The 23,567-nt window shown below is 43.4% G+C and overlaps 1 protein-coding gene across 10 annotated transcripts in view; it reads left to right on the forward strand.

Moving 5' to 3' along the window:
* LOC101471904 (RNA binding protein fox-1 homolog 2) overlaps nucleotides 1-23,567 on the forward strand; it is a 55,432-nt gene that overhangs the window by 10,093 nt on the left and 21,772 nt on the right. For 8 of the 10 annotated variants that reach the window (XR_013098289.1, XM_076882974.1, XM_076882972.1 and 5 more), the window contains exons 2-6: nucleotides 3,055-3,105; nucleotides 17,557-17,760; nucleotides 21,101-21,274; nucleotides 21,672-21,725; nucleotides 21,975-22,067. Coding sequence is in view for 9 of the 10 variants with exons in the window: in XM_076882974.1 (XP_076739089.1) it covers nucleotides 3,055-3,105; nucleotides 17,557-17,760; nucleotides 21,101-21,274; nucleotides 21,672-21,725; nucleotides 21,975-22,067 (576 nt within the window). In the remaining variant the exon portion in view is untranslated. Of the gene's footprint in view, nucleotides 1-3,054; nucleotides 3,106-6,484; nucleotides 6,961-17,556; nucleotides 17,761-21,100; nucleotides 21,275-21,671; nucleotides 21,726-21,974; nucleotides 22,068-23,567 lie in introns of those variants that run through there. The other 2 variants (XM_012922354.5, XM_012922352.4) reach the window with 2 other exon arrangements.

Genomic DNA, 23,567 nt, shown 5'->3' on the forward strand with positions numbered 1-23,567 from the left:
TCCTTCACCACTGCTGCTCCACTTTTTTCCCTTGCTTCTACCCATTTGCTCCAGCAACTTCCCAACTTCTTTCCTTCTCCTCTTAAAATAGCAAGACAGAGACAGAGAGAGAGAGAAAATAAACAAGAGAGACGCCCTTTAGTTTTTACCCTCTGTCGAGTCAGTGTTTATGAGCGTGTGACTGGTTTTTCTGTGCTTTTGCTGATCCCTGCCAGCGCAGACTGAAGCCCTCCACAGTCAGCTGGCCGGCGCCTTCAAAGGCTCCTCCTCGCTCGCAAACTATATGGAATTAACTTAATGGAAAGTTACAGAAGTGAGGCATGAAAGCACAGCTCTGAACCTGCACGGGCTCAGACCGAGCGAAGCAGCACAGCTGCGTTCATTTTTATTTATTTTATAAAAAGCTGTCGGGAATAAACTTTTGTATACCTTTCAGCAGCCATGTGATGTAAAGCCATATGGCAAAGGCAGTGTGTGCTTGTGTGTGCCTGGGTTTGTGTGGGGGTAGGTAAACGAGTCTGTAAAAACTTGGTATCAAATTCAACCCCTCAAGCTCCTTCCCCCACCCTGCTTTAAGAAAATATAAATCACATGGCATTCTTCACTTATGACTCATTGTCTCCATTTTGCGAATACTTTACTGCTTTATTTCTCTCCCCTTTCTTGGCTTTGGCTCTCTTATTACCCACATTCCTCTTTCTCCTGTGTGTCTGTCCTTATTTTCATCTGGTTCTTTTCTTCTTCTTCTGCTTCTTTCTTTCCTCCCCATCCGTCTCTTCCAGTCCCTCCTCTCTTGCAGACAGATTGATTCCAGATGTTGCTAAACTTCCTCCCCCTCTTCTCCCCTCCTTCTGTTCTTCTTCTCCTCCTCTTTCTCTTTCTCTCTCGCTTTTTTTTTCTTCCCAAAGTAGAACCAGCAGCGACTCTGCAATTTGATGGTCACGGGTAATTTTGGTTTGGATTTCAGTGGCATTCCAGTTGTCCTCCTTGGTAGTGCAGTGCCTACACCCTTACTTTGACTGGGAGTGTGATGAGAATGCACATTTACGTCATTAATCACCAGTAGTTGGGTGTAATTTTTTTTTTTCTCATATGGCTAAATTACCACCATTTAAAGAATAAATAAGTAGTGCAGCTCCAGTTTTAAACCGCATCGTCACTTCAGGCCTTTTTTGAAACACACTGCAGTGTGGTGGGTTGTTTTTTTCTTTTCTTTATTTAATTCAAAAAAGGAAAGAGTTTTGTCATTCCCACCGACATCGCCTGGGGCTTTGTGGACTTTAAATTCTGCTCTGAACGGGCCTCCTTTACTGCATTTCCATATGCGCTGCATCGAGCACCAGCAGCTCGCCACGCGGTCAGTATGTCGTTCGATGTAAGCCTGCCCATTCCCACTGTAAGCGCGGCGCACCAAGGAGAGTGATCCCCCTGGGGACAAGGCACGAGGGGGAAATTGGTTCCAGATGAAACAGGAAGTGGGGAGAGGAGACAAAGAAAGGGCTGTTTCAAGCAAGGGGGGGACGGGCCCCGAGTCTGGACAGACCCGCCCAGAGTTAAGAGTTTACAGCTCATGCATCAGAAGAAAAAAAGAAAAGGTTTCTTATTTCCATTCTTTACATCTGGTCCATATTTTTTATTTTTTTTTAAACCAAAACATCATACTCACTTTTCCCCATTTGGCTTCCCTCTATCCCCCTCTCTGTCTAGACACTACTTCTTTCCATTTCTTCATTCTCTCGTGTATCATCATCATCATCCCATCTGTGTTTTGGTCTTAGCCTTCATATCTCTAACCTCTTCAGATTAAAAGCTGTTTGTCTTTCTGTTGTCTTTCTGCTGCGGTCCTACCGGCCCCTTCTTCCTCACGCAGGCTTGCCCTCGATTGGCCGAATGAACGTTTGAAGCGATGGAGCGATTCCCGCGGCAGGCAGCATCGGGGTCAGGGCCGGGAGGTTAACTCTGTTGACACTCTTCAGAAGCCAAATCTGCCCCTTCTCATTGCTGCGGCATTACGGGGCCCACCCTCGAAGTGCTGGCCGAACTGAGGGGCGCGTTCATGCCAAAGTGTAGGGGGTTGATGACCAGCACATGGATTTGGAATATTTTGCTGATTAAATGTAATGAAAACATCAGCAGTTCTAAAAAAGATTTCAAACTCACCCCCACCCTCTAACATGTACACATACACATCTTTCTTTCTTTTCCCCCCTCGGAGGCCTTTCCCCTTATCCTCCTCCCTTCCCGCTTTCTCCCTCTAGTGAGACTCATGCCTCAGCTCCTTATCGAGAGCAGAGGCATGAGTCTCGCTAGGCGGTCATGTTTTCTCTTCGAGGCATGCCAGCAGGCTAGACCGTACCGGAGTGATCTCTCTCACTGCTGTCAAAATATCATCGTTTAGTTAACTTTCCCCATTGTTCCAGTCCTCCCCCATCTCCCGCCTCCTTTTTGTCTTTTCATTTTTGCCCCCTCCTCTTCACCGAGCTCTGTAGCAAACAATGGCTCTTCTTGCCGGGGCAAAATGACAAAGAGGGGGGAAAATAATAGTCACAGAGAAAATGGAGCGAAAGAGACAGAAATAATCTAATTAAAAGTAATTACAGAGCAATTAACCACAACACTGGTTTCTGAACAGGGGCGATGAGGGATGGGCTCGGTGGATTTTGATTGGTTGGTGGGACTGGATAGAAAAGTTTGCGAAGCTGCAGTGATGGTTCATCAGTCACGGCATCCACAAGACTGTTAACTGTTAACTTCATTCACTCATCAGTTGTTTTCCCACGCAAGAACGTCGTCTTTGCTCGTTTGAACTTTAGTCCCCTGCTAGTGTTCGGGTGTCATTTAAGGTCTCAAAATGCTTGAAGTACTTTGACTTGTGCTTTTAGATTACAGAAAAGGGTTGTGACAGTATAAATCCTCCTGCTTTCACAAGTTGGGTTGAGATTTTTTTGTCATCTAAAACGCACAAGTTTCTTTGGAGCGCCATTGCTGCATCCACTCACTTCTCAAAAGCACAGCCACTTACGCTGCTCTCATCCCTCCTGTTGTCTCTTGCAGAACAATGAGCCTTTAAATCCCGGTTTCCATGGATACCAACCTCACAGTCAGGTAAGAGACGAGTGACTGCTCGCAAATCTCTGTTACAATAAATTGCCAAAAAAATAAAATAAAAAAATGAATGAAATACAAAACCTTGACTTACTCAACAGTACGCCTGCTTTCAGTCGTCTGATGGTAAAAAGCTGGAAGTGAGTTTGTCAAGTCCACTTGAATCAAACACTGTTTGTTCATGGGATAAAGAAAACATTTTGGTATTCTTCAAATGGGACCTGTTATGTTTATGTTGACCTCCATATTCTTGTTCACTGCTAAAATAGTTTTGTTTACAGTTTAATCCCTGATCGTCGGTGCAGCTCCTTTAAAACAAGCTGATCTCCATTTTAAACCAGCCTTATTCTGATTGGCTGCACCTCACAGGCACAAGGTTGGACACGACTGTGCGCCTTTGGTGTCCCTATGAGCGATAGCCGCTCTCACTGACGTCACACAGAGCAAGAGTTGAAAACACTGTCTGAGTAGGATGACGCCTGATCTTACTTTTAAACTTCTTTTATCAATTTATACTATACGTGGCATATGATAAGGATAGATGGACTGGCTCAGCCCCCTTTTAAATTGAAAGTTACACTTGTGATAGTCCACACTCATGTCATTCTTCTTGCACAGAAAAAACTAGCAGTGTTGTCCTCACCATCCTCACATATGTAGCAGGATTCAGTCTGTTTTTACGAACACATTATTATCTAGACGGTAATGAAAGCCTTGCCTCACCTTTGGTAGCTCATCTCTCTTCGAGGAATCGATGGAAGAGAAACCAGTGATGACTGAGCTTCTCTTTCAAAGACTTGATTCTTAGAAAGTGGAGAGAAATTATGCTATCACCTTCTTCGCCTTGCACGCTCTGTATGCGGAGCTTTTCTCACAACGCCGTTCACATCCCCTTCGCACTTCTCTCTCTGTCTTTATGCCTCTCTCTCATATTCTCTGTTTCGTTCTCATTCTGAATGTCTCACCAGCATATTGCTCTCAGTAATTAGTGACTTATGTGTGCAGCGGCAGGGTTGCTGACTATTTTCTTATCTACCTCCAAGCAGCAGAGCGCATTGAGCAGCTCAAACCAGCTCAGTGTGTGTGTGTGTGTGCGCTTTTTGTCTTCGTGCAAGCGTTTGTGCATCTGAGGGCTGTGTTTTGGGACGTGCAGCTCTCTGGCAGTGCCACAGGAGGGAAGTGTTGGCCTGTGAGCTTTCTCGCCCCCCAGCCTCCCTCCTCGCATCACAATATGGAGATTCTCACAGACCTCATCCTCTCATTTAGTCTCCTCTCCCTCCTCTGCTCCCTGCACTCCACTCCTGCTCTACCCCTGGTAACATCTCTCGTGGGAGTGCAGCTCTCGGAGAACGCGAGGGGAGACACCAAAAGAATTTCAGGCTTTCGTGCTTCAAATCAAATTTATTACAATTTCTGGGTGGATGTCAACCTGACTATTAAAAACAAATGTTGTGCAAGAGATTAAAGGCGAGACAGGAAGACGAGAAATAAAGCAGGGAAGTGGCACAGAGCTAAAACTGAAATGGAAGCAAGTTATTTAAGATGGCTTGCCCGCAGGGGCACACAATCAGTTTCTTAGTTAGAGCAAGCTTGTATTCCAGTCTCGGCTCTCCTCTGCCCGAGTCCATCTGTTTGTAAGACAAACACCTGGGCAGAGAGATCACTTCTGATCTGCAGCGTGTGTGAACTCTCGCCCGGTGTTAAATTCAGAGCCACGGCATACCTCTGCATTTGTTTTATAAATGATTTAAAAAGTCGTCCCTGCTAATGTATTCTGCCCTTGAGCACACACATTAGGAGTCTCCAGCACACTGCTGGTTATCATGCAAATGGAGTTAGCCAAGCCTAGCTTTGCAAGATTGGCTTGTTCACCGCTGCAGTGCATTTGTCTCCGTAATGCGTCTGTCTTATGTTATTTATGCACATTTGAACTGCCCGCAGGTCTGCCCGCGTCAACACGAACGCGTTTAACTGGGGACGCCGCTGCCATACGTCTCCTGTTCTCTAAGGGGGGTCAGTCCTCTGGGGCCGCGGTTTCCTGATGTTTAGAGTTGATGATCAGAGTTAAAGACACACATACAAACAAGACAGAACCAGCACACCTAAGCGTTTCTTTGGCATTTAGCAGCAGATGTAATAACCTGCACACAGGAGGTGCAGTTGTTGTGAACATGTCCTGCAGAGTAGTTGAGCAGGGCTGCTGATCATCTGTAGATACCGTGTTTGGAGAACAGGCCTTTGTTTGGACGAGCTGGTGAGCGCTGGATGGATATAGCCCTTTGTTTGAATTCATGTGTGTCTGTTTTCCAGCCAAGGTGCAGCAGCATGGATATGATCAGAGCGCATCTGCGTGTGTACGTTCGGTGCATGTGTTTGTGTGTGACTGCATGTGTTTATCGCAGTGTTTCAGCCTGTGTACTTAATCCCAGGATCATCCCCTATTCATCCTCTCATCCTCCTCACTTACAGCCCTAATCCTGTCATCCCTCGCTCTTTTTTTTCCCCCCCCCCTCCACCCAACGTTTTTATCCATTTATCTCCCAATCCTGTTATCTCTCGCTCACATCCATTGCCCCCTTCAGTCCCTGTCCCCCTCTACTTCATCCCAGCTCCTTTTCCGTCTCACCCCCTCTCTCTGCCATCACCACCACCACCTCCGTCCATTCACTTTATCTTTCCTTCCCAACATCCCTCCATCCCTCTGGACCCAGTTCTAGCCAGACTCAGCAGATGTCTGAATGCTTGGCATCAGGGCTTTTTTTTTTTTTTCTTTTTTTTTCCCCCTGCAGAGTTCAGTCCCTCCCATATGAAAATGCAGCGCAAGGAACTGCACTCTCACGCCTGCAAATTAAACGCCTCCTAACAATACAGTGTTGGAAAGTGACGGAACTGAGCCAAGAAGAAAAAGGTGCAATGCAGCGTAATGTTCAGGTTGAGGTTTAGGTAGTGGAATCGGGGCTGGCGCTTGCTCAGTTTTGTGAGACTTCCATCTGTGTGAGGAAGACAGCTGCAGCAGAGAGATGGTGATCTAGGAGCCTACCCACGCAGCTAGCTACCTAGCTGTCTACCGGCTGGCCTACCTACCACTGCTTTTTTGGAGCTGACAGGCTGCCACGCAATAAATAAATCATCAAAAAAAAGCTGCAATGCAGTGGGGGTCGCATTCGTGTTCTGTACTCTCAGGCAGCCAGTGCGTGGATAGAAGGCAGCATCTTCTTCCTTTCCCGTTTCTTGTCTCTCTCCGGGGGCTTTAGGAGACGGCAACAACATCAGCTTTCTGACTCCATCCAGACACAGGGTTAGATTGCTATATGGAAGGATGGATGCTTTGATGGATAGGAGGGATTGAGACTGAAAGGGAGGGAAAGTTTTAAAAAGAGGGGCGGGAACAAGAGGAAGCAAAGGGGGGGAGAAGAGCAGGAGGACGTGTAAGGCGAGTGTGTGAATGACAGACGCAGAGCAAAGAGAGAAGAAGGGAAGAGACTCGGGTTGGCAAGAGGAGAGAGACGGAAAGGCCCGAGGGGGATCAGAGCAGCAGGGCCGGAGAGACGAGCAAAAGCGAGGCAGAGAGTGACAGGCTGACGAGGCTCGCGTGCTGGAGAAGTAGAAGAAGCAACACCGGCAGGAGGAGGAAGAGGGAGTGAACGAGGGAGAATTTGAATGTGTGAGGCAGACGTGGACTGAAGCCATCGTCAGCTCATGGTCCTGGAGCACAGACACGGGAGAGGAGGAATAGGAGGAGAACGAGAGACACAGACGGAAAAGGAGAGAAGGAACGGGAAAGTGGAAAGCTGGTCAGCAGTTGTTCCTTTAGATCAGACAATGATGGGGCTGTACTACCAAGCTATGCTACCGGTGAGTTCGCATCTCAAGCAAGAGCTTCTTTCTCTCAAGTGGCTTTTTAGTATCGCGAGGGCCAAACTAGCAAAACAAGATACAATGTAAATGATTTTTGTTGTTGTTATTTATTTATTTTAATTTGGCGTGATGAAGCAGTAATTGCTTTGCTGTTCATGGTGTGGCCTGCTCTGGTTAGCTGTGTCTTGGCCCAGGTAAGGCCTTTTTCAGATAGTTGGCAGAGCATCAGGCCGACAGCAGGGCTTGTCCCTGCAGCTCTGCTCATTTCACTTTTTTTAACTCTTTGCACCCATCTGTGATTGTTTTGATAGAAACGAAATAATTTTTTTTTCTTTCTGTTAACCATACAGCATTTTGTCCTGGTGACACTGAAGTGCCGACGATACACAGGAGCAAAGCGTGTGCTTGCAGGGTATCAGCACACTTGCATTAATAGTTACTTAACACCACAGATTATAATGTTTATACAGTTGATGTGTTGTGCGCAAGGCTGCTCTTAACATATGGTGGGCGTGTCTGTGCTACTTTAGCTCAAAGACAGCCTCAGGATGAGAGCTGTTCTCTGGCTCTGTTCTAGCATGTCCTGCTCTCTGGTCTTGGGTTCCTTTGGGCCTCAAGGCGGGTGTCGGGAATTGGGGGATATGTCTGTGAGGCACACGCGTGCAGACGCGAAGTAGCAACTGCTGCTTGGATTGCCTGTGCTGACATGTATGTACATTGGGCACTGCGAGCCTTCTCCATGCTGACTGCACACAGTGTCAGATTATATTCCATATGGATGTGTGTCTGTGTGTGCGTCGTGTCGTGACATGTCACTTGCAGAGGGGTGGAGGCTGAGATTTTCTTCAAGCTGTCCATGCGGTTTAAACTTCATCTTTGGATTGAGGAAGACAGGTGCTGAAGCACAGTTGTTACTTTATACACACACACACACACACACACACACACACACTCTGCAGTTCCTGGAGTACTTTACTAGCACCCCCTCCTTTTCTAATGGCAAAACTCAACTCTATGCATTTTAACCCTTCATAGGTCCACAGCATAATCTGTGTATTCTTAATAGCTACAGTAACAGTAGCTACTACAGAGTTAATACTGTCAACTTCATAGAGTAGGACGACATTTGTAGTGTGGGAAAAAGCAGCATTTCTTTTGTTTTTAATCACAGAGGAAGTCGTTTTGCATTATGAGAATAACATGGAGATGTTAAGAATGAGGTCAACTTGTTTGAGGTGACTTTAGTTTGAAAATGTCAACTTTTTATTTTGACATTTCTTCTTTCTGTTGTTTCAAAATCATCATCATCATCAACTTTATCAACTAAAAATGAAAAAAAAAACTTTAGTAATTTTTTTTCCAGTTCAACTTCAGTCTGCAAATGTCAAATTAAATTTTTGACATTTCTCAAAATTCAAAATAAAGATAAACTCCTTCCTAAACTTCCTTCCCTTGCTTTTCCCTGACCTTTTCTCAGTTAATATGTCATTTGTACTCGTGTAAAATTCAGTACTGACGTTGTAGTTTTTCCAAATTTATTCAGTGACTGCAAAGTTGTGCTAACCTATACATTTTTCTTTAAAAGCTCTTAAAAAAACCATTACAGTAAAGACGCTACTACTAACCCTGCTGCTGTTCACACCAAGGCAGTGCGAGAGCCAACCTTTTATGGTCATTGAGGCTGAATGTAAATACAGACCTCTGCTGTGTTACTGTGCACATATGATGACACAGTGACTGCATATAAGACTCCCAAAAACCAGTGAAGGTTCTTCTCCCTCCAGACCTCCAAAACGTCATGATCAACTCTCATTTTCCCACATGAGCCGTCTCTTTCTCCCCCCCGTGTTTCTGCTGTTTTTTTCTTTCCCCCCCTCCTCTGTTAATCTTTGCTTTGCAAGCTTGCGCAGCTGTGAGGCAAACACGTTATTCGTCTTTTAAAGAGAGTATTGCCAAATGGAGAATTGAGGTAATGACTTGAAGGGTGTGAGAGCAGGGGGGGCCGTGCCTTAGTCCCATGTGGGAATGCACTTTGAAGGTGACACATCACCAGTCACACCGGCTTCTGCAAAATTTATGGCAATGCTCTCTATTTTTGGTGACACGTCTCTATAGCATACTGTGGATAAACATCAGCTAGTGACCGCAGTGCAGTTGATGAAATACTAAAGGTTTGCCATAGCAAGACTTAGCTTCAGTTAGAATTTGTCACTGACTGGATCTGACTAGCTTGATGGTGCATTTGGTGGAAAATACGCTTCATTTCTCGGATTCTGTTTTGCCAGCGGGGCACCTTATCTGGTGATGGTGGTTCGAGCCACGAGAGTCAACTGATCAGCGTGTGGATTAGACTTTGTTCAGTCTGTTCGTTCCCTACACGCTGGGCAGCTAACGCGAGCTAGCCAGCAGGTATCTGCAGATATGAGGCTGATGTCAACAAACACAAACAGCAGGAGCAGATGAATTAGGCAGCAGACTTTGTTCTTACTGTGTCAAAACTAGACTGGTCTATAGTTGTTCGAGCCTGCATTTGAAAACTGTGCAAAATGATGAAAAGCTTCCAAGCTCTCCAGCTGTTTTGCTCATGTAGGCCCAAAAATATGTTTATGTCTTAGTTTATTGAGCATGCAGGGAAAAAGATCAAACTTGAATCAAAATTTAAATTTGGTGATGATTTGTTTGCAGCTGTATTGCCCGGCCGTGCGTCGTGTTAGTCGAGGCATTTAATTGGCAGCCCGTTTTTGCATTGCACACTGGACACGATCATGTGACTGTGCAGGCTCTGTCACAGCAGCACATGGTCCCCCAACTTGGCTGCTTATGTGCCAGTCCTAAAATGTCTTCTGTTTGCAAGAGAGTACTCAGTTAGTGCCATGCAGCGACAGATCTTCAGGGAAATTGGAGGGGATTCACACCCAAGTCTTTAATCCTCTGGGTTCTGTGTGCATGTTTGTCTGTGGGAGACAGCTGCCTGTGTGTGTGCTGAGAGTATTACAGTACAACAGCAGACAGTTTATTCTAGGTAGTTGCATGCTTAGCTTTATTCATTATTGTTATCCTTTTTGATTATGGGTGTTTCTTTGTGCTTTGCAAGTCTCAAAATAGAAACTTCCAGAGAAAACTAATTTCCCAATTTTACAGAGGGACACACATCGTGCATGTTACCAAAATAAACACTGAGCCAGAGTCCTCCATATTGGTGGTCTAATGCACTGTGTGAAACTGCTCCACCTGAGGGTTAACTGTTCTCCCACCGCCTGTAAAAGCCACCGTGATGCTGTCCGACACTAATGCTGCTGCTCTAAATGCCATTGCCCGAGGCCTGTGCGATGCGGGTTGAGGTGTGAAAGCACTCCGCATGTTACCTCACAGCAAATACGTGCACACAGAACAAGAAGCCGAAATGTATGCGGTACTGTATCTCCTAGGTTACCTTCCCCTGCATGATAAACAGCAGTGTAACACTGGGTGTCTGCACACACACCATACCCTAGCTTACACTGCAGCAGGAAGTCAGTGCTGCTGGGCTTTTACATTTCATCATCTTCTGCAAAAGGTATGGCAGCAGGGAACGAATGGTCCATCTTGTAGCATTTTTCAGTGTTGGCAATCTAAGATCTATCCAAGAGTAGATTAAGATTTTCGATTTCTGAACTTATGTGATTTTTAGATTTTTATTGGTCCTTTTAATGTTTGCAAATTGTCAGTGATCGAGGTTTAACAGATGATTTTACTGCTGAATGCTCTGTAAATCGGTTGAAATGAACGAGTCGGGAGGCTTTAATTTTTTAAGTGTTAAGTGCAGCGATGAGCTGAGTGCCATAATGACATAAAAGTCAGCATACTTCTTAGAAATATTGTTATTATGATTTGGAAATTGGTGAAATGCATAATGCAGCAGATCACATGTCAGGCTGCAAATGGGCAGATTAAGTGTTTGGACTGAATTATCATGCAGTAGAAAGATTGCAGACAGTGTGCAGCGAATTTGGACACATTAACCTGAAATTGGCATCCAAGTTCCTCACTGAAATATATCAGTGTTGTTCTCCATTTTTGGCTTCTTTCTTAAGGGTCCACACAGTAAATCATCTGCTTTCATCTCATCCTGTTCTTCCATCCTTTGTCTTTTCCCAACAGTGGCATATTTTCCACTGACCTGCTGCTTCAACCGATTTGATACGGAAAGGTCATTCTTCACGATCCGCATTTTTGGTCTGGCACAGATTTTTAGGCTGGACGCCCGCCCTGATGCAACCCTCCCAATTTATCTGAGCTTGGGACCAACGCTGGCTCGAGGCCTCCATGGCTGGGTTTCACTGGAATATCTCAATGAGGGATTTAATGAAATTTTATGGTTTATATTTTAATTTAAACTGCTCTTGAAATTGCTCATAATATTAAATATTTTTGGAAAAATATTATTAAATCATTATAAAATCATATTATAGCCTCAGTCGCTGCTGTGGGACTTTAACATAGCTTTCATCATTAATTATTCTGCAGTTCTGTTGATGCTTTGTTAAAAAAAAAAAAAAAGAAATCCCTGTTATAATTTCATCCGAGCCAAAAGTTGCTTTGCAAATGTATTTTTTTCTGATCAATAGTTTAAACCCTTTAATATCAACTCACTGTCATTATTGACAATTAAAACATCAAATCCAGTCATCTAAATAAATGGAACCTAATAACCCGTTATTACTATTATTGAGGAGTAATTGATTGTCACGATAATTATTGTGATTCATTTTTCGACCTTCATATAATTGACCAAATACTCAGACGGTGATGGTTTTACTTCAGCACAGCGATGGTGCTCCAGCTGCTCTTTATCAACTGTCATAAAAACACTGACAGTCTTGCACGTGATGCATTATTGTATACGCAGGCCAACTTACTGCACAACACACTGCCGATATTGACTGTTGCAGTTTTTCTAAAGGAAAACAATTTTGGTTGGTTATTTTTAGGACACATCGCCCAAAGTGAGTGCGAGTGTTTGAGAGAAGTCTGTGTGATTATGGTAATGATGGTGATGTTGATCAGAGCTGTCAAAAACCGACAGGCTGCATGTCACAGATCTCAGCGGAGCTGCGGAGCCGCTGACACTGACAGACAGCGTGGGGTTAGTCTGTAGTTCATACAGCGGGTTAGGTATTTGGTTTATGTTAATTTTTTATTTTAAACGAGTGGAACTTGACACCACCTCAGCTTGGATATCTCCCTGATCCCCAACCGTCATCGTTACTCAGTTACTTAGCTTAGTTTTTCCCAACTTGACAACTCTTTGGAGTTTGTTATTTTTTCCTCCTTAGCAACAACTAGCCATCGAGCATGGGGTCACTCTCTGCACCTCTCTGTTAGTCATCTCTGTGCAGTTTTTGGAAGAGAAAAGCAAAAAGGCACATGTGCAATGTTGTTCTAGTAGTTTGTTACCAAAATGGAGGCAGTGCAATTTGTGATATTAATAAAAAATAAAAGACTTTTTTTTTAGGCTGTGTCTAATTTTAAAACAGTTGTAAAAATAGCAAAGCTGCGTGTGGTCATTTTTGTCAGACGACGTTGTGGTTATAAAACCAGAGTCCTTAAGAGAAAATGCCTTTTAATTAAATATAAAGTTGTGTGTCCTGCTTTCATCGTCTTCAGCAGCACCCCACCCACTGCTCTCCCACTCAAGAGCTCCAACCAAAGCATTAAATATTCGCCGTTGATCACTCCGGAAGCTCCTGACAGCCTTAACAGGAGTCTGTGGTTAAGGCTAACCTACGAGCTGCTTCTGATTACAGTTATAGCTGCAGCATATGGAACGGGAGCTTCGACTTAAGGTTCTGTGTTGAGGCACTTTTGTTGCCAGATATCTATCTATGTGTCCTCTGGATGTGAGCCAGTGCACTATGGATGTACCTCTAAATGACAACTGGCGCACATTCAAGAGAGAGAGGCAGCGTCTGCATAGAGGCAGCTGTATAAGGAGATGGGGCTGTGGCCTGTTTGATGGACATATCAGTGCAGTTGGGGCTTTGAGTGACTGGAGAGGAGAGAGAGCCAGTGGGTTTGAAAGAAGGCGAAAAAATATGGCCCTCTTGCTTTCATCAAGCGTGGCAGGCAAGAATGAAGGGAGGGAAGAGAGGGAAGGGTGGGTGGACGGGGGAGATAAACACAGGCACACTGACTTCAGCTGAAGGGAAAGGAAAAATAGATGGACTGCAGTTGGAGAAGAATCTGTGAGTAGTATTTCTGCCTCCAGCCAGACAACTTAGTAGATAGTTGCAATAGACAAATTGTCATGAATTTTTCAGCATCATCACAATTTGGGTGTTGACTCTGTGGCTGGTGTCAACACCTAAGGTGACCCCCCCCCCCGCCAGAATCCTCTGTGTGTATGTAAAAACACAGTCTCAGGTCTCTCACGTAAATCGCCCACTGTGTGTTTTGGGATGAATATGTCGTGGTTTCTTATTTGCGATATCAGGTTTTAATTTTGTGAGCTTTTCAGCTGATACTTGAAGCTACTCTGTTTTCACCTTTGCTCAGATTGCTTTTCATGACACTTTAATAAGAAGCATATCCTGTTTAATCTTATCTTACAGCGTCAAAATTCTTCCTTTGGAAAGTTTTTCTTGAAACCAGACGTAACTCTAATGCAGTGTCTCATTATTTCCTATAATTCCTCTCTCCCCGCTAAGTCCCCCTTTCATTTTTCCACGGTTTTCTTTTTCCTTTCCCCCCTCTCTCCTTTTTTCAGTATGTGACGCTGCCATGTAGGGCAGCACTGCTCCTTAGTCAGCGGGTCGGGAATGCCTGTGTCACCCTAACACTGTAGTCTTATCCAGTCTGATCTGGATCCAGTGACAGCTTTATTCCTTGTCCTGTTTATTAGTTCATTTATTTATCCAATAATTCATTTAAAAAAACTGTATCTTTCAATTTGGTATCTGAGTCCACAAACATGGTCATAAGCACTCTGTTTGTTTTGTTAAGCCTCAGCAGCAGGATGATGAATGGTACAATACTTCAAGATGCTTTTTTTCGTATAACTAATTATGCTACAAGCAGGCGGCGGCATTAGAAGAGGTCATCTGGTCCATTGTTTGGTTGATATGCTCTCATCAGACCAAATTAATATTGGTCTGCCATTACTGTGGATTTATGCTTCAGCCGGAAATCTACGCCGTAGCTACTGCTGGAAATAGTCAGTGTGGCTGTGTTTTGTGAGAACAGATGATCAAAAAGTCAAGTGTAAACTTTTGCACATCACAGCTCAGCAAACAACAAAACCTATCATGCAAAAGCACTCAGCTAACCTGTCAGTGTTGTTCTACCAATGTTTGTGTGAAAGGCTCAAGGCTTTCAGTGTAAACGCACCAGGATTGGTTTATTTGAAGGTTTGGACTCTCGCATGCAGCCACAGCTTCACCGAGCCCCGCTGTCTGTTAGTAGCAGCAGGTCCACAGCAGCCCAAACTGGATGTGAAGCTTGGTTTCTCAACAACATGGAAAAATAGTTAGGGATTCCCTTTAAAATAACAATAGCTTTTATGAGTATTTATAGTAATGTAGACTAAAAAGAATTACTCCCCCTCTCACAAAAGCAGTTCATTGGTTGCCGAGTAGGTGTGACTGTCTTTGGCTGACTACGGCAGCTTGAGTTGTTAGCATTGCATAAATGCACGTAGTCCAGTTTTTTCAGGCCCGATCTAATTCCCCTTTCCTCTTTGCTATGTTGTCACTCTTTCCTTTCTCCACTCAGTCTTCCTCCTTTCTGCACTATGAGTGTGTTTTTGTGACTCAGCCATGGGTCGGGATATGCCTGAAGAACACACCCTTTGGTGGCTTAACACAGGCTACTGCACGTTTATGAGCTCACATGCCCTAACAAGAACGCTTAAGCTTTGATTTAACATAGCCAGGCTAAGGCCCAGCTAATGAATTTTAATGGCGCGTTATCTCTTTTTGAACAGGTTTTTGATGGGCCGTCTTTATCACAAGGTGACAAAGACCGTAGTTGGATGCAAAACACACAGTTTTCTTTTTTCCTTTTCCCCTAACATGCATTTCCTGCAGTCAGAACAGTAGTGGACGAGTTCCCCAGATTTTTCCAGCCTGTTTGTGGATTACGCAGTCTCCTCTGATTCCTCCACTATCAGCTGGGCTCAGACTCCAGGAAGCTGCTTGTGTTGCAGATGGGCCTTTTAGCCTCGGTTGACTGTTTACAGCCACTGCGGCTGTGACTGCAGAAGAACAGTAAGCAGTCGGGCTATAGGATTAGAGAAAGGGAAAGAGCCCATTTGCTTTGCGGCATCTTAGTTACTCTGCCTAATTAAAAAGGCTGTCTGGAGACAGAGTGTCTCTAGGCGTCACCCAGCCCAGATACAGCCCATGGCAGAGACCAGACCAGTGGTTAATGGTGTTGGATGCGGTGTGTCATCCTGCCTAGCTTGGTAGAAAAAAAGCAGCCCTGACCCCAAACTTGATGGCCTTTTTTTTTTTTTTTTTTTTTTTTTTTTTTTTAAAATAAATCCATCAGAAGTTTGCAGACGACACAGCCATCATGGGGTGTATCTGGGATGATCAGGAAGAGGAGTACAGAAGTCTGGTGAGGAACTTTGTCGCATGGAGTCACACAAACCACCTGCAACTCAACACCTCAAAGACTAAGGAACTGGTTGTGGACTTCGGGAGGTCTAGAGCAGGTCCACTGCCGGTTCAGATAGAGGGGGAGGAGGTGGAGGTGGTCAACAAGTACAAGTACCTCGGGCTGTGGGTGGACAATAAACTGGACTGGTCATGCAACACAGAGCACCTGTATAAAAAAGCCCAAAGCCGACTGTACTTCCTCAGGAGGCTGAGGTCTTTTAACATCTGCAGGAAGCTCCTGAGGATGTTTTACCAGTCAGTGGTTGCTGGAGTACTTTTCTATGCTGTGGTGTGCTGGGGGAGCAGCACAGCAAAGAGGGACTCATCCAGGCTGGAGAAACTGATCAGGAGGGCTAGCTCTGTGGTCGGCATGAAGCTGGACACTCTGGTGACAGTGGCAGAGAAAAGGACATTAAAGAAACTGATGGACATTATGGACAATGCCAGACATCCTCTGCACACGGCCATTAACAACCAGAAGAGTCTGTTCAGTGACAGGTTGCTTCTCCCAAAGACAAGAACTAACAGACTTAAAAACTCCTTTGTCCCACACGCCATCAAACTGTTTAACTCCTCTCTGGAGGGGAGAGGGAGGGGAAACAGGAGGACAAAGGAGGGGGGAACAACTAAGCTGTAGTGCCTCTTCACCTCACTGTGCAATACCTTTTGTGCAATACTTTTGTAAATAGTCAACGGTGCAATAGACTCAATACTTGAAATGTGCAATTCACTTGTATTTTTATTTTTTATTCCTATTTATTCTATTTATCCCCTTCGTATATTTTATTTATATTGTCTCTGTATTTATATATATATATATATATGTGTGTGTGTGTGTGTGTGTGTGTGTATTATATATATATATATATATATATATATATATATATATTATTCTGTAACTCTGTAACTTCTGTCGGTGCTGGGCTTTTTTGGAAATCGAATTTCCCAGAGGAACCCACCCGAGGGATTAATAAAGTTCTATCTAATCTAATCTAATCTAATCTAATCATTCTGCTTCTCCCCGTCCATCCTCTACCTTTCTTTTACTCTGGCTTTGCTGTAAATGCCCTTGAGTGTGTGAAATGATTGAAGCAAGCAATAGTGCAGAGTCACCACACACCCAAACACACACAACATAAAGATATATATGTGTGTGTATTTGTGAGCGTGCTGGAGCAGCAGCAGCAGCTTTAAAGAATCTGTAGGTGATCCTGCTGCTGATACAGAGCCATAGGCAGTGAAGCTCCCGCATCTAATCTGAAGTACAGCTTATCTTCCCAAGTAGTCACACAATGCAGCAGTGTATGTAAATATGTCACAGTTTACATGCCGCTGTTAGTATTTATCTACCGACTTGTCGATCCATCCTAGAAGCATCTTTGTATCTCAAACCTTGTATCAAATTTCGCAACTTAATAATAGATGATCCCCTCCTTATCGGGGTCGCTATTTCAGCTGGCACAGGGCGAGAGGCAGGTCACCAGTCTATTGGGGAGACAACCATTCGCACTCACATTCATACTTAGATTAATCTAACCCCAGTAATAATGACTTGGGACTGTGGAAGGAAGCAGGGCTACCCACAGTCCACATAGAAAGGCTGCAGCTAGATGTTGGGAGTCAAACACAGGACGTTGTTGCTGTGAGGCAGCAGTGCTAACCACTGCGCCACCATACTGCCCTAATAATAGATCTGTTTGCTGTAAATATTTCATGGTCGGCTGACTGAAAACACATGCCTGTCAGAGATATGGAGGTAAAGCGAGGCAGGGAATGAAGCAGTGACTGCGTGGTAAAGGAGAGAGAGAGAGGAAGAGAGAGTGAAATTTGATAGGCAGGATTTTAACCCCCTCATTCTCTCTCCGTCAGGGAGCTGCAGTCGCTGTAAAAAGCTCACTGAGAATATATGTTAAGCTGTCTCTGTCTCCCCCTCCCCCTCCTTCCCCCGCTCCCGCAGGGCTCTCAGGATTCGACAGGAGGACAGGAGGGTTTGGTGGCCCCACCCTTTACAGCATTCCCACCTCCACCCCCTCCTCAAAACGGTCTACCGGGAACAGAGTTTGGCCCTGGGGCCATGTTTGGTGCTGGAGGCCAAGGTGCAGCAGAGGTAGGGGCTGGTGCAAATGGAGCCCCCACCTCCACCAACAACAACAGCAGCAATGTAAGCACCACGATTTCATTTCCCTTTGTTTTTTTATTTATATATATATATATATATATACTTGATACCTTGTAGAGGTGGGCGGACGGATTCAAATATGAATAGTTTGTATAGCAAAAACTGGTATTGGTATCAGATCGATTGATACTATCCTCTAAGTTCAGTGTGTAGTCCACTGAACTGTATTACAACATTTGTGGAAATGAAACCGTGTACCTTAAATATCCATGGAAAATGTCTGAACCTATTTTTTTCTATGTTGTCTATTTTTTAATACCCTAAAGCACATTTAAACAACAGACGTTGACCCAGAGTGCTTTAGAGACGGGCACATTTATACTTCACGTCTCCAAAAAAAACCCAGTTTCAAAATACATGAATACATGAAAAGCTGAGAGGTGTGTTTTGTTGACTAATTATTATAGAAAATTAAAAACACAGTGATTTAGTGATCATTAAAATGTGTTCAGAATTTACAAGTTGATAATGATTCATCTCATAAACCACGACACGCTGTGCTGCCACAATAATATTAACTCTCTCAAATCTGAGGTAACAGTGGGTGCCTGCTCAGTTTTTGGCATTCCTCAGCAGACTTCATTACCGACACCTGACGGTTAGTTGACTTTCCTCTAACAGCAGTAAAATAATCGTCAGGTGATTTTAGTTTTAATAGCAAGGAGCTACGGATCTAAATTCCCATGTTGTGTTTATATTAGCTTAGCTTGAATGTCAACAGCCAAATCTAATAAAATAAAAACATCTCACTGCATTTGCTAAAAGTCAATATGATCACATTGCCTCCCTAAAGATACTGGCATGAAATGAGCATTCATCTCATCTTCATCTGATCAAACTGAGACATTTCTGTTTTAATCTTTTTCGCTTTATATTAGGGCTGCTCAATTAATCGAATTTTAATCACGATTACGATCTGGGCTTTCAACGATCATTAAAAATGACTGAGCCGATTATTAGCCCCTTCCTCATGCTTTACTCTCGCGCTGCTCCATGTGGCAAATCAAGCGCACTGCTCTGCATTTCGAACACGCGTCACAACAATTAAGAGGACCCGAGGGAAGCTCGGAAAGCTAAGCAGAAGTTATTTGGAGAGGAGTGGACTGCCGTTGGTTGAAAAGAGAGGTAAAAAAAACCAAAACTTAAGTGGTGTGGAAACATTATGGGTTCGCGGAGTCAGACGTGGATCAAGTAGACACAGTGTGTAAACTTTGCTATGGTGTCGTAGCTGCACCACAGAGCAACACTGCAAAGTTCACATTTTTCATTTATTTCTTATATTGCAAACATTTGCACTGTTATCAGTATTTGCACACTATTTTATATTATTTTTTAAAGTCATTATTCAATACATTGTTATTGTTAAACCTTTAAAGCCGGTCAGAGCAGCATGCTCGTTTTGTGTAACTATTTTTAGATCCCTGTAGAACCTGAACGCTAAGCTAGCACAATAAATTTTTTTCCATATGAAACCAGAGGAGTTGTACTTACTTCTTATGCCATCAGCTTGTCCTCGGTCACGGTTTCCTTCCACATATAGCTTTGCAAAAATTGCATAAAAAGAGCTTGCAGGAACAAAAACATAATATTCCAGAAACACTTTGCCGATCCGATCAGCTGTTCTTAACACTTCCCACATTGAAAAAGACATCAACGTGAACTATCGCAAGTGACGTCATTTTTGCGGAAAATTTAGTTTTTTACTTGTAGGCCTTAGAATTGCACTGCTGGAAATAGTTTATTTTGATGCACATGCACATTCTTTGCAAATTTGCATCATAGGATTGTTTTTTTGTTTTTCCTGCAGTATATAAAAATTGCTGTATCTCCAAAAATAAAACTATGAAGACACTCAAAATAAATTTCCTGTTGTTGTAAACTATTTTTTGCAACTTTTTTGTATTTAAAGTTTTGAGGGATAAACCTCTTAAATTTCTCCAAGTAGAAATATATGTAAAAACAAAAACGATTTTCAATTTTTTTTGTAGTTTATTGCACTTTTTTGCAATTAATGTAGTTACTATGGACTTAATGCATACACATTATTAAAATATGGGCTATAACAGTTGTATTGATGTATAGCAACTTGAAATGCTCCCACAAATGGCACTACAGCATGTAAAAAAAATAATATAAGCTCTGGCGGACAAAATAAATATCGTCAAATAATCGTGATCTCAATTTCAGTGAAAATAATCGTGATTATCATTTTTGCCATAATCGAGCAGCCCTACTTTATATGCAGATGCAAAAAACTGTGCTTTTACTTGGAGTCTAAACTTTTAGACTGCAGGATATGTGAATTTGGGTGACTCCTTTCTATAAACTTTTAATTACGAACAAACCTGAACGCATCCTGTGTAGACAGGCATAAGAGCGAGGCTGCCGGCAAAACTGTGTGGACGCACCTCTTCTCATTTCTCAGCTTGTTTCATTGTTGATTCCTAGTCCCTCCCATCTGGGTTACTAGCTGAGGCTAAAAAACCCCAAACGCTTGATCAAAACGAGAAACCGCCAGTCAAGTTGGACTCACGATCCCCACAGGCTTTTACTTTGAAGGATTTTGCGTGTATCTTATCAGAAAACAGGCATAAAATGCAACGGGCGCTCTTTATTTTCACTATAGTTGACTTGTCCATGTTATTTTAAGAAACTTTGATCAGTTATTTTGTTTCTTCTTCTTATTTTTTTTAGAAGTAGGAGGAGCTTTTCACACTGATCACATCAGTGCCTCTTTGAGGAACACGCTTTCTTATGATGATGTCTGGCATTTTGACCCCTCAGTTAAATTTAACTTTAAATACATAATGTTAAGTACACCTAGTGATATGATGATCAAATAACAGCGGTCTAACATGTCGCTACTGAGCTAATGAGTAGATTTTAATCTAAATATAAGAATGTATTAAGACTCACACTGAATCTTTATTTCATTATTCAAATTCATGTCTTCTTTTTTGTTTACCAATGTGTTAAAAACATAAAAAATTGAGCATTATATAAATAAAAAAAGCTCAAGTCACCGTGCAGCTCACACCTGGATAGGAGGGCAGTATTTTCTGATTACCACAGCTTGACCAGATACGTAGTGTCATATCTTTATTTTATTTTATTTTTGTAACTTTTGAGTTCTTTGACTTGCTGTACTGAAGAGGAAAGGAGAGAGGAGTTGAGGCAACAGGCATTTAAATAAAATAAAAATAAATTGCTTGTCTTTTTTTCCATTTTGGTTTATTCTCCATTGTTTCTTCTTCTCCTGCTATCTATACAGCGCTATAACTTGACTCCATCTGTCTCACTCTCCTCTTCTTCCCACAAACAGGTAAAGACAGAGGAGACGTCTCAGGGTGAGGCGGGTGTACAGTGTGGCGCAGGAGGCACAGGAGCGGGAGGCTCAGCAGGAGACTCGACAGAGGCCAAAGGGACCCCCAAACGCCTCCATGTTTCAAACATCCCCTTCCGCTTCCGGGACCCAGACCTCAGGCAGATGTTTGGGGTAAGAACTGTTGGAGCCTCATTTTTAAGGTGGGGATCAATAAATCAGTCTAGACACCCTGCGTCCTCCATATAAGGGGCTGCCTCAGAGCGAATGACAAAAGAGTGAAACGCTCATAAAGAAAGGAGACTGATGGGTGTTCTCTTATCTGTGTCATCATGTTTGTATGAGTGTCAAAGTAGGAGGAAAGAAATGGAGCAGAGTTCAACGCAAAGAAATGCACATTAAAATGCAAATGTTGTCTTTTGTGTAACAGTGACCCCTAGTGTAAAGTAGCTTTAATTCAAATAGCTTTACATGGCCCTTAATGACTTTTATTAATTAAGCACAGAATCGTGAGATCCCTTATTGATATAAGATTGTTGGCTAATATTTCTTTCCTCAAATTTCTTCGCAGCAATTTGGGAAGATCCTGGATGTTGAGATTATTTTCAATGAGAGGGGTTCAAAGGTAAGTGCGCATCAAGCATCTGATACTCAATGCTGTGACCGGCTTACTGCTGAAAGATTTCCTGTGTAACTGTGACTATTTGTCATGTGGTATTAGCAGTCCGCGTGAGAAATCGCTGTTCCAGAACTAAAGTCATCTGTTTAACAGTGTCAGAATGAGTCCCGCAGATTGTCCTCTACCGGTCGGCAATCCCTTCTGACATGCCCCTCACTCACCATCAACCTCTCTAACCTCTGCTGCGTACCACAGGGTTTTGGCTTTGTGACATTTGAGAACAGCGCAGACGCAGAGAAAGCCAGGGAAAAGCTCCACGGCACACTGGTGGAAGGTCGTAAGATTGAGGTAATTTTGCTCTCTCCCTTTCTCTTCCTTCTTTTCTTGTCTCCTCTCTCTACTCCCACCATAATTCTGCTTGATCACTGACGTGCTAGCTAGCTCCCATCCTCCCTTTAGTGATATGCTCTGATGCAGCCCAGTGGTATCCCACACCGGTCCTCTGCAATATGTTTCTTGTTTTTAAAACCCAAAAGACTTGATTTATTATTTTGATGTTTTGTTTTTGTGGTGGGAATGATTAGGGGTGCAAGAACACTACACTAAGGCATGCTGGGTACTTTTCCTCTGAAGTGTTTCCCCCCCTGCCCTCTGTATATTAACCTGTTGTCTTTTTACCTGCCCCCCTCAACCGATGCACAACTTGCAGCCACGCTAACGTTACAACTTCTCGTGCAACAATTGGAATGAGATTTGTGCATTTTGCACCGGAGGGCACAAGTGGAACGCAGTGAAAGGACGATGCATGGCAGATTGCTGTCAGATGCTCTTATTTTTCTCCCCCAGCATAGAGAAATCCTTCTGTATTCCCCTCTCCCGGTGCTGTAGCTAAGTGGTTGTGACAGCTTTTGGCTCCTGATGCAACAGCAGCATGCTGGGAATCACAGCAACACTGACGCATGCTCACTTTATGGAAGTCTGGGTTCTTTCTGATGAAATGTACACTTGATTTTATTTATTTTCTGGTTTTTGTGGTTTGAGGTTGTGTGTTTTTTGTGTGACATATTCTTTCCCATGTTTTACCTGAAGCATGTTTTTAGTTTTTGAATTGAGTTTTTCTTTTTTTTTCCTTCCCTCTTTATTTTAATTGGGGTTTCAATCAGCCAGTTATCCATATTGGATCACTTGACTTGTGCCATCGTAAGCCAGGATTTGTGCATGGGCTTACTGTGGTGATTTCCTTGTGACGAGTATGTATGTGTGTGTCTGTCTGTGTGTGGGTGTGTGCAAGGCAGTTCCTGCATGATGGATGAGGCTGGAACCTTTTTAGTTATGTACTCTCAGTTCTGCTGCAGTGTGGTGGAGAATGAGAAACATCCACCTGCATCCACTGGTACAACATTATATTCCCCTCCGCCACCTCCACCTTCAGTCAGTCAGCAAGCTGAATGGATACTGATGGAGCCAGTTTACCATGCATCAGTTTTTCCTTTTGTATATCAACAACCTGTGCCATTCCTGGCATCGCTTTAACCTGATTCTGTGACTCTTCCCAGATTTTTGCATGATGTAAGTAACTTGTCAAACAGCAAGACATCTTTGTTTTCAGTCGTCACTCTGCATGTGTTTTGTTGAACTCCAGTAGCAGCGATGGCCTCGTAGTGAGTCACGTATCAGCCGCATGGTGGGTCAGCAGCAGGAGTCTGTAGAGCAGCCTCTCTCTTTCTGTCTGTTTATGGTGCATGGGCTTGAAGACAAAAGGCTGGCGCAGGACAAACAGTGGATTTGTGTTTATACATTCTTCCAGCCAAGGAAAAACGGCCGGACATTTCTATTTCAGGCAATGCT

Source organism: Maylandia zebra, linkage group LG4 (assembly GCF_041146795.1).
Source record: "Maylandia zebra isolate NMK-2024a linkage group LG4, Mzebra_GT3a, whole genome shotgun sequence".
Taxonomy (NCBI): domain Eukaryota; kingdom Metazoa; phylum Chordata; class Actinopteri; order Cichliformes; family Cichlidae; genus Maylandia; species Maylandia zebra.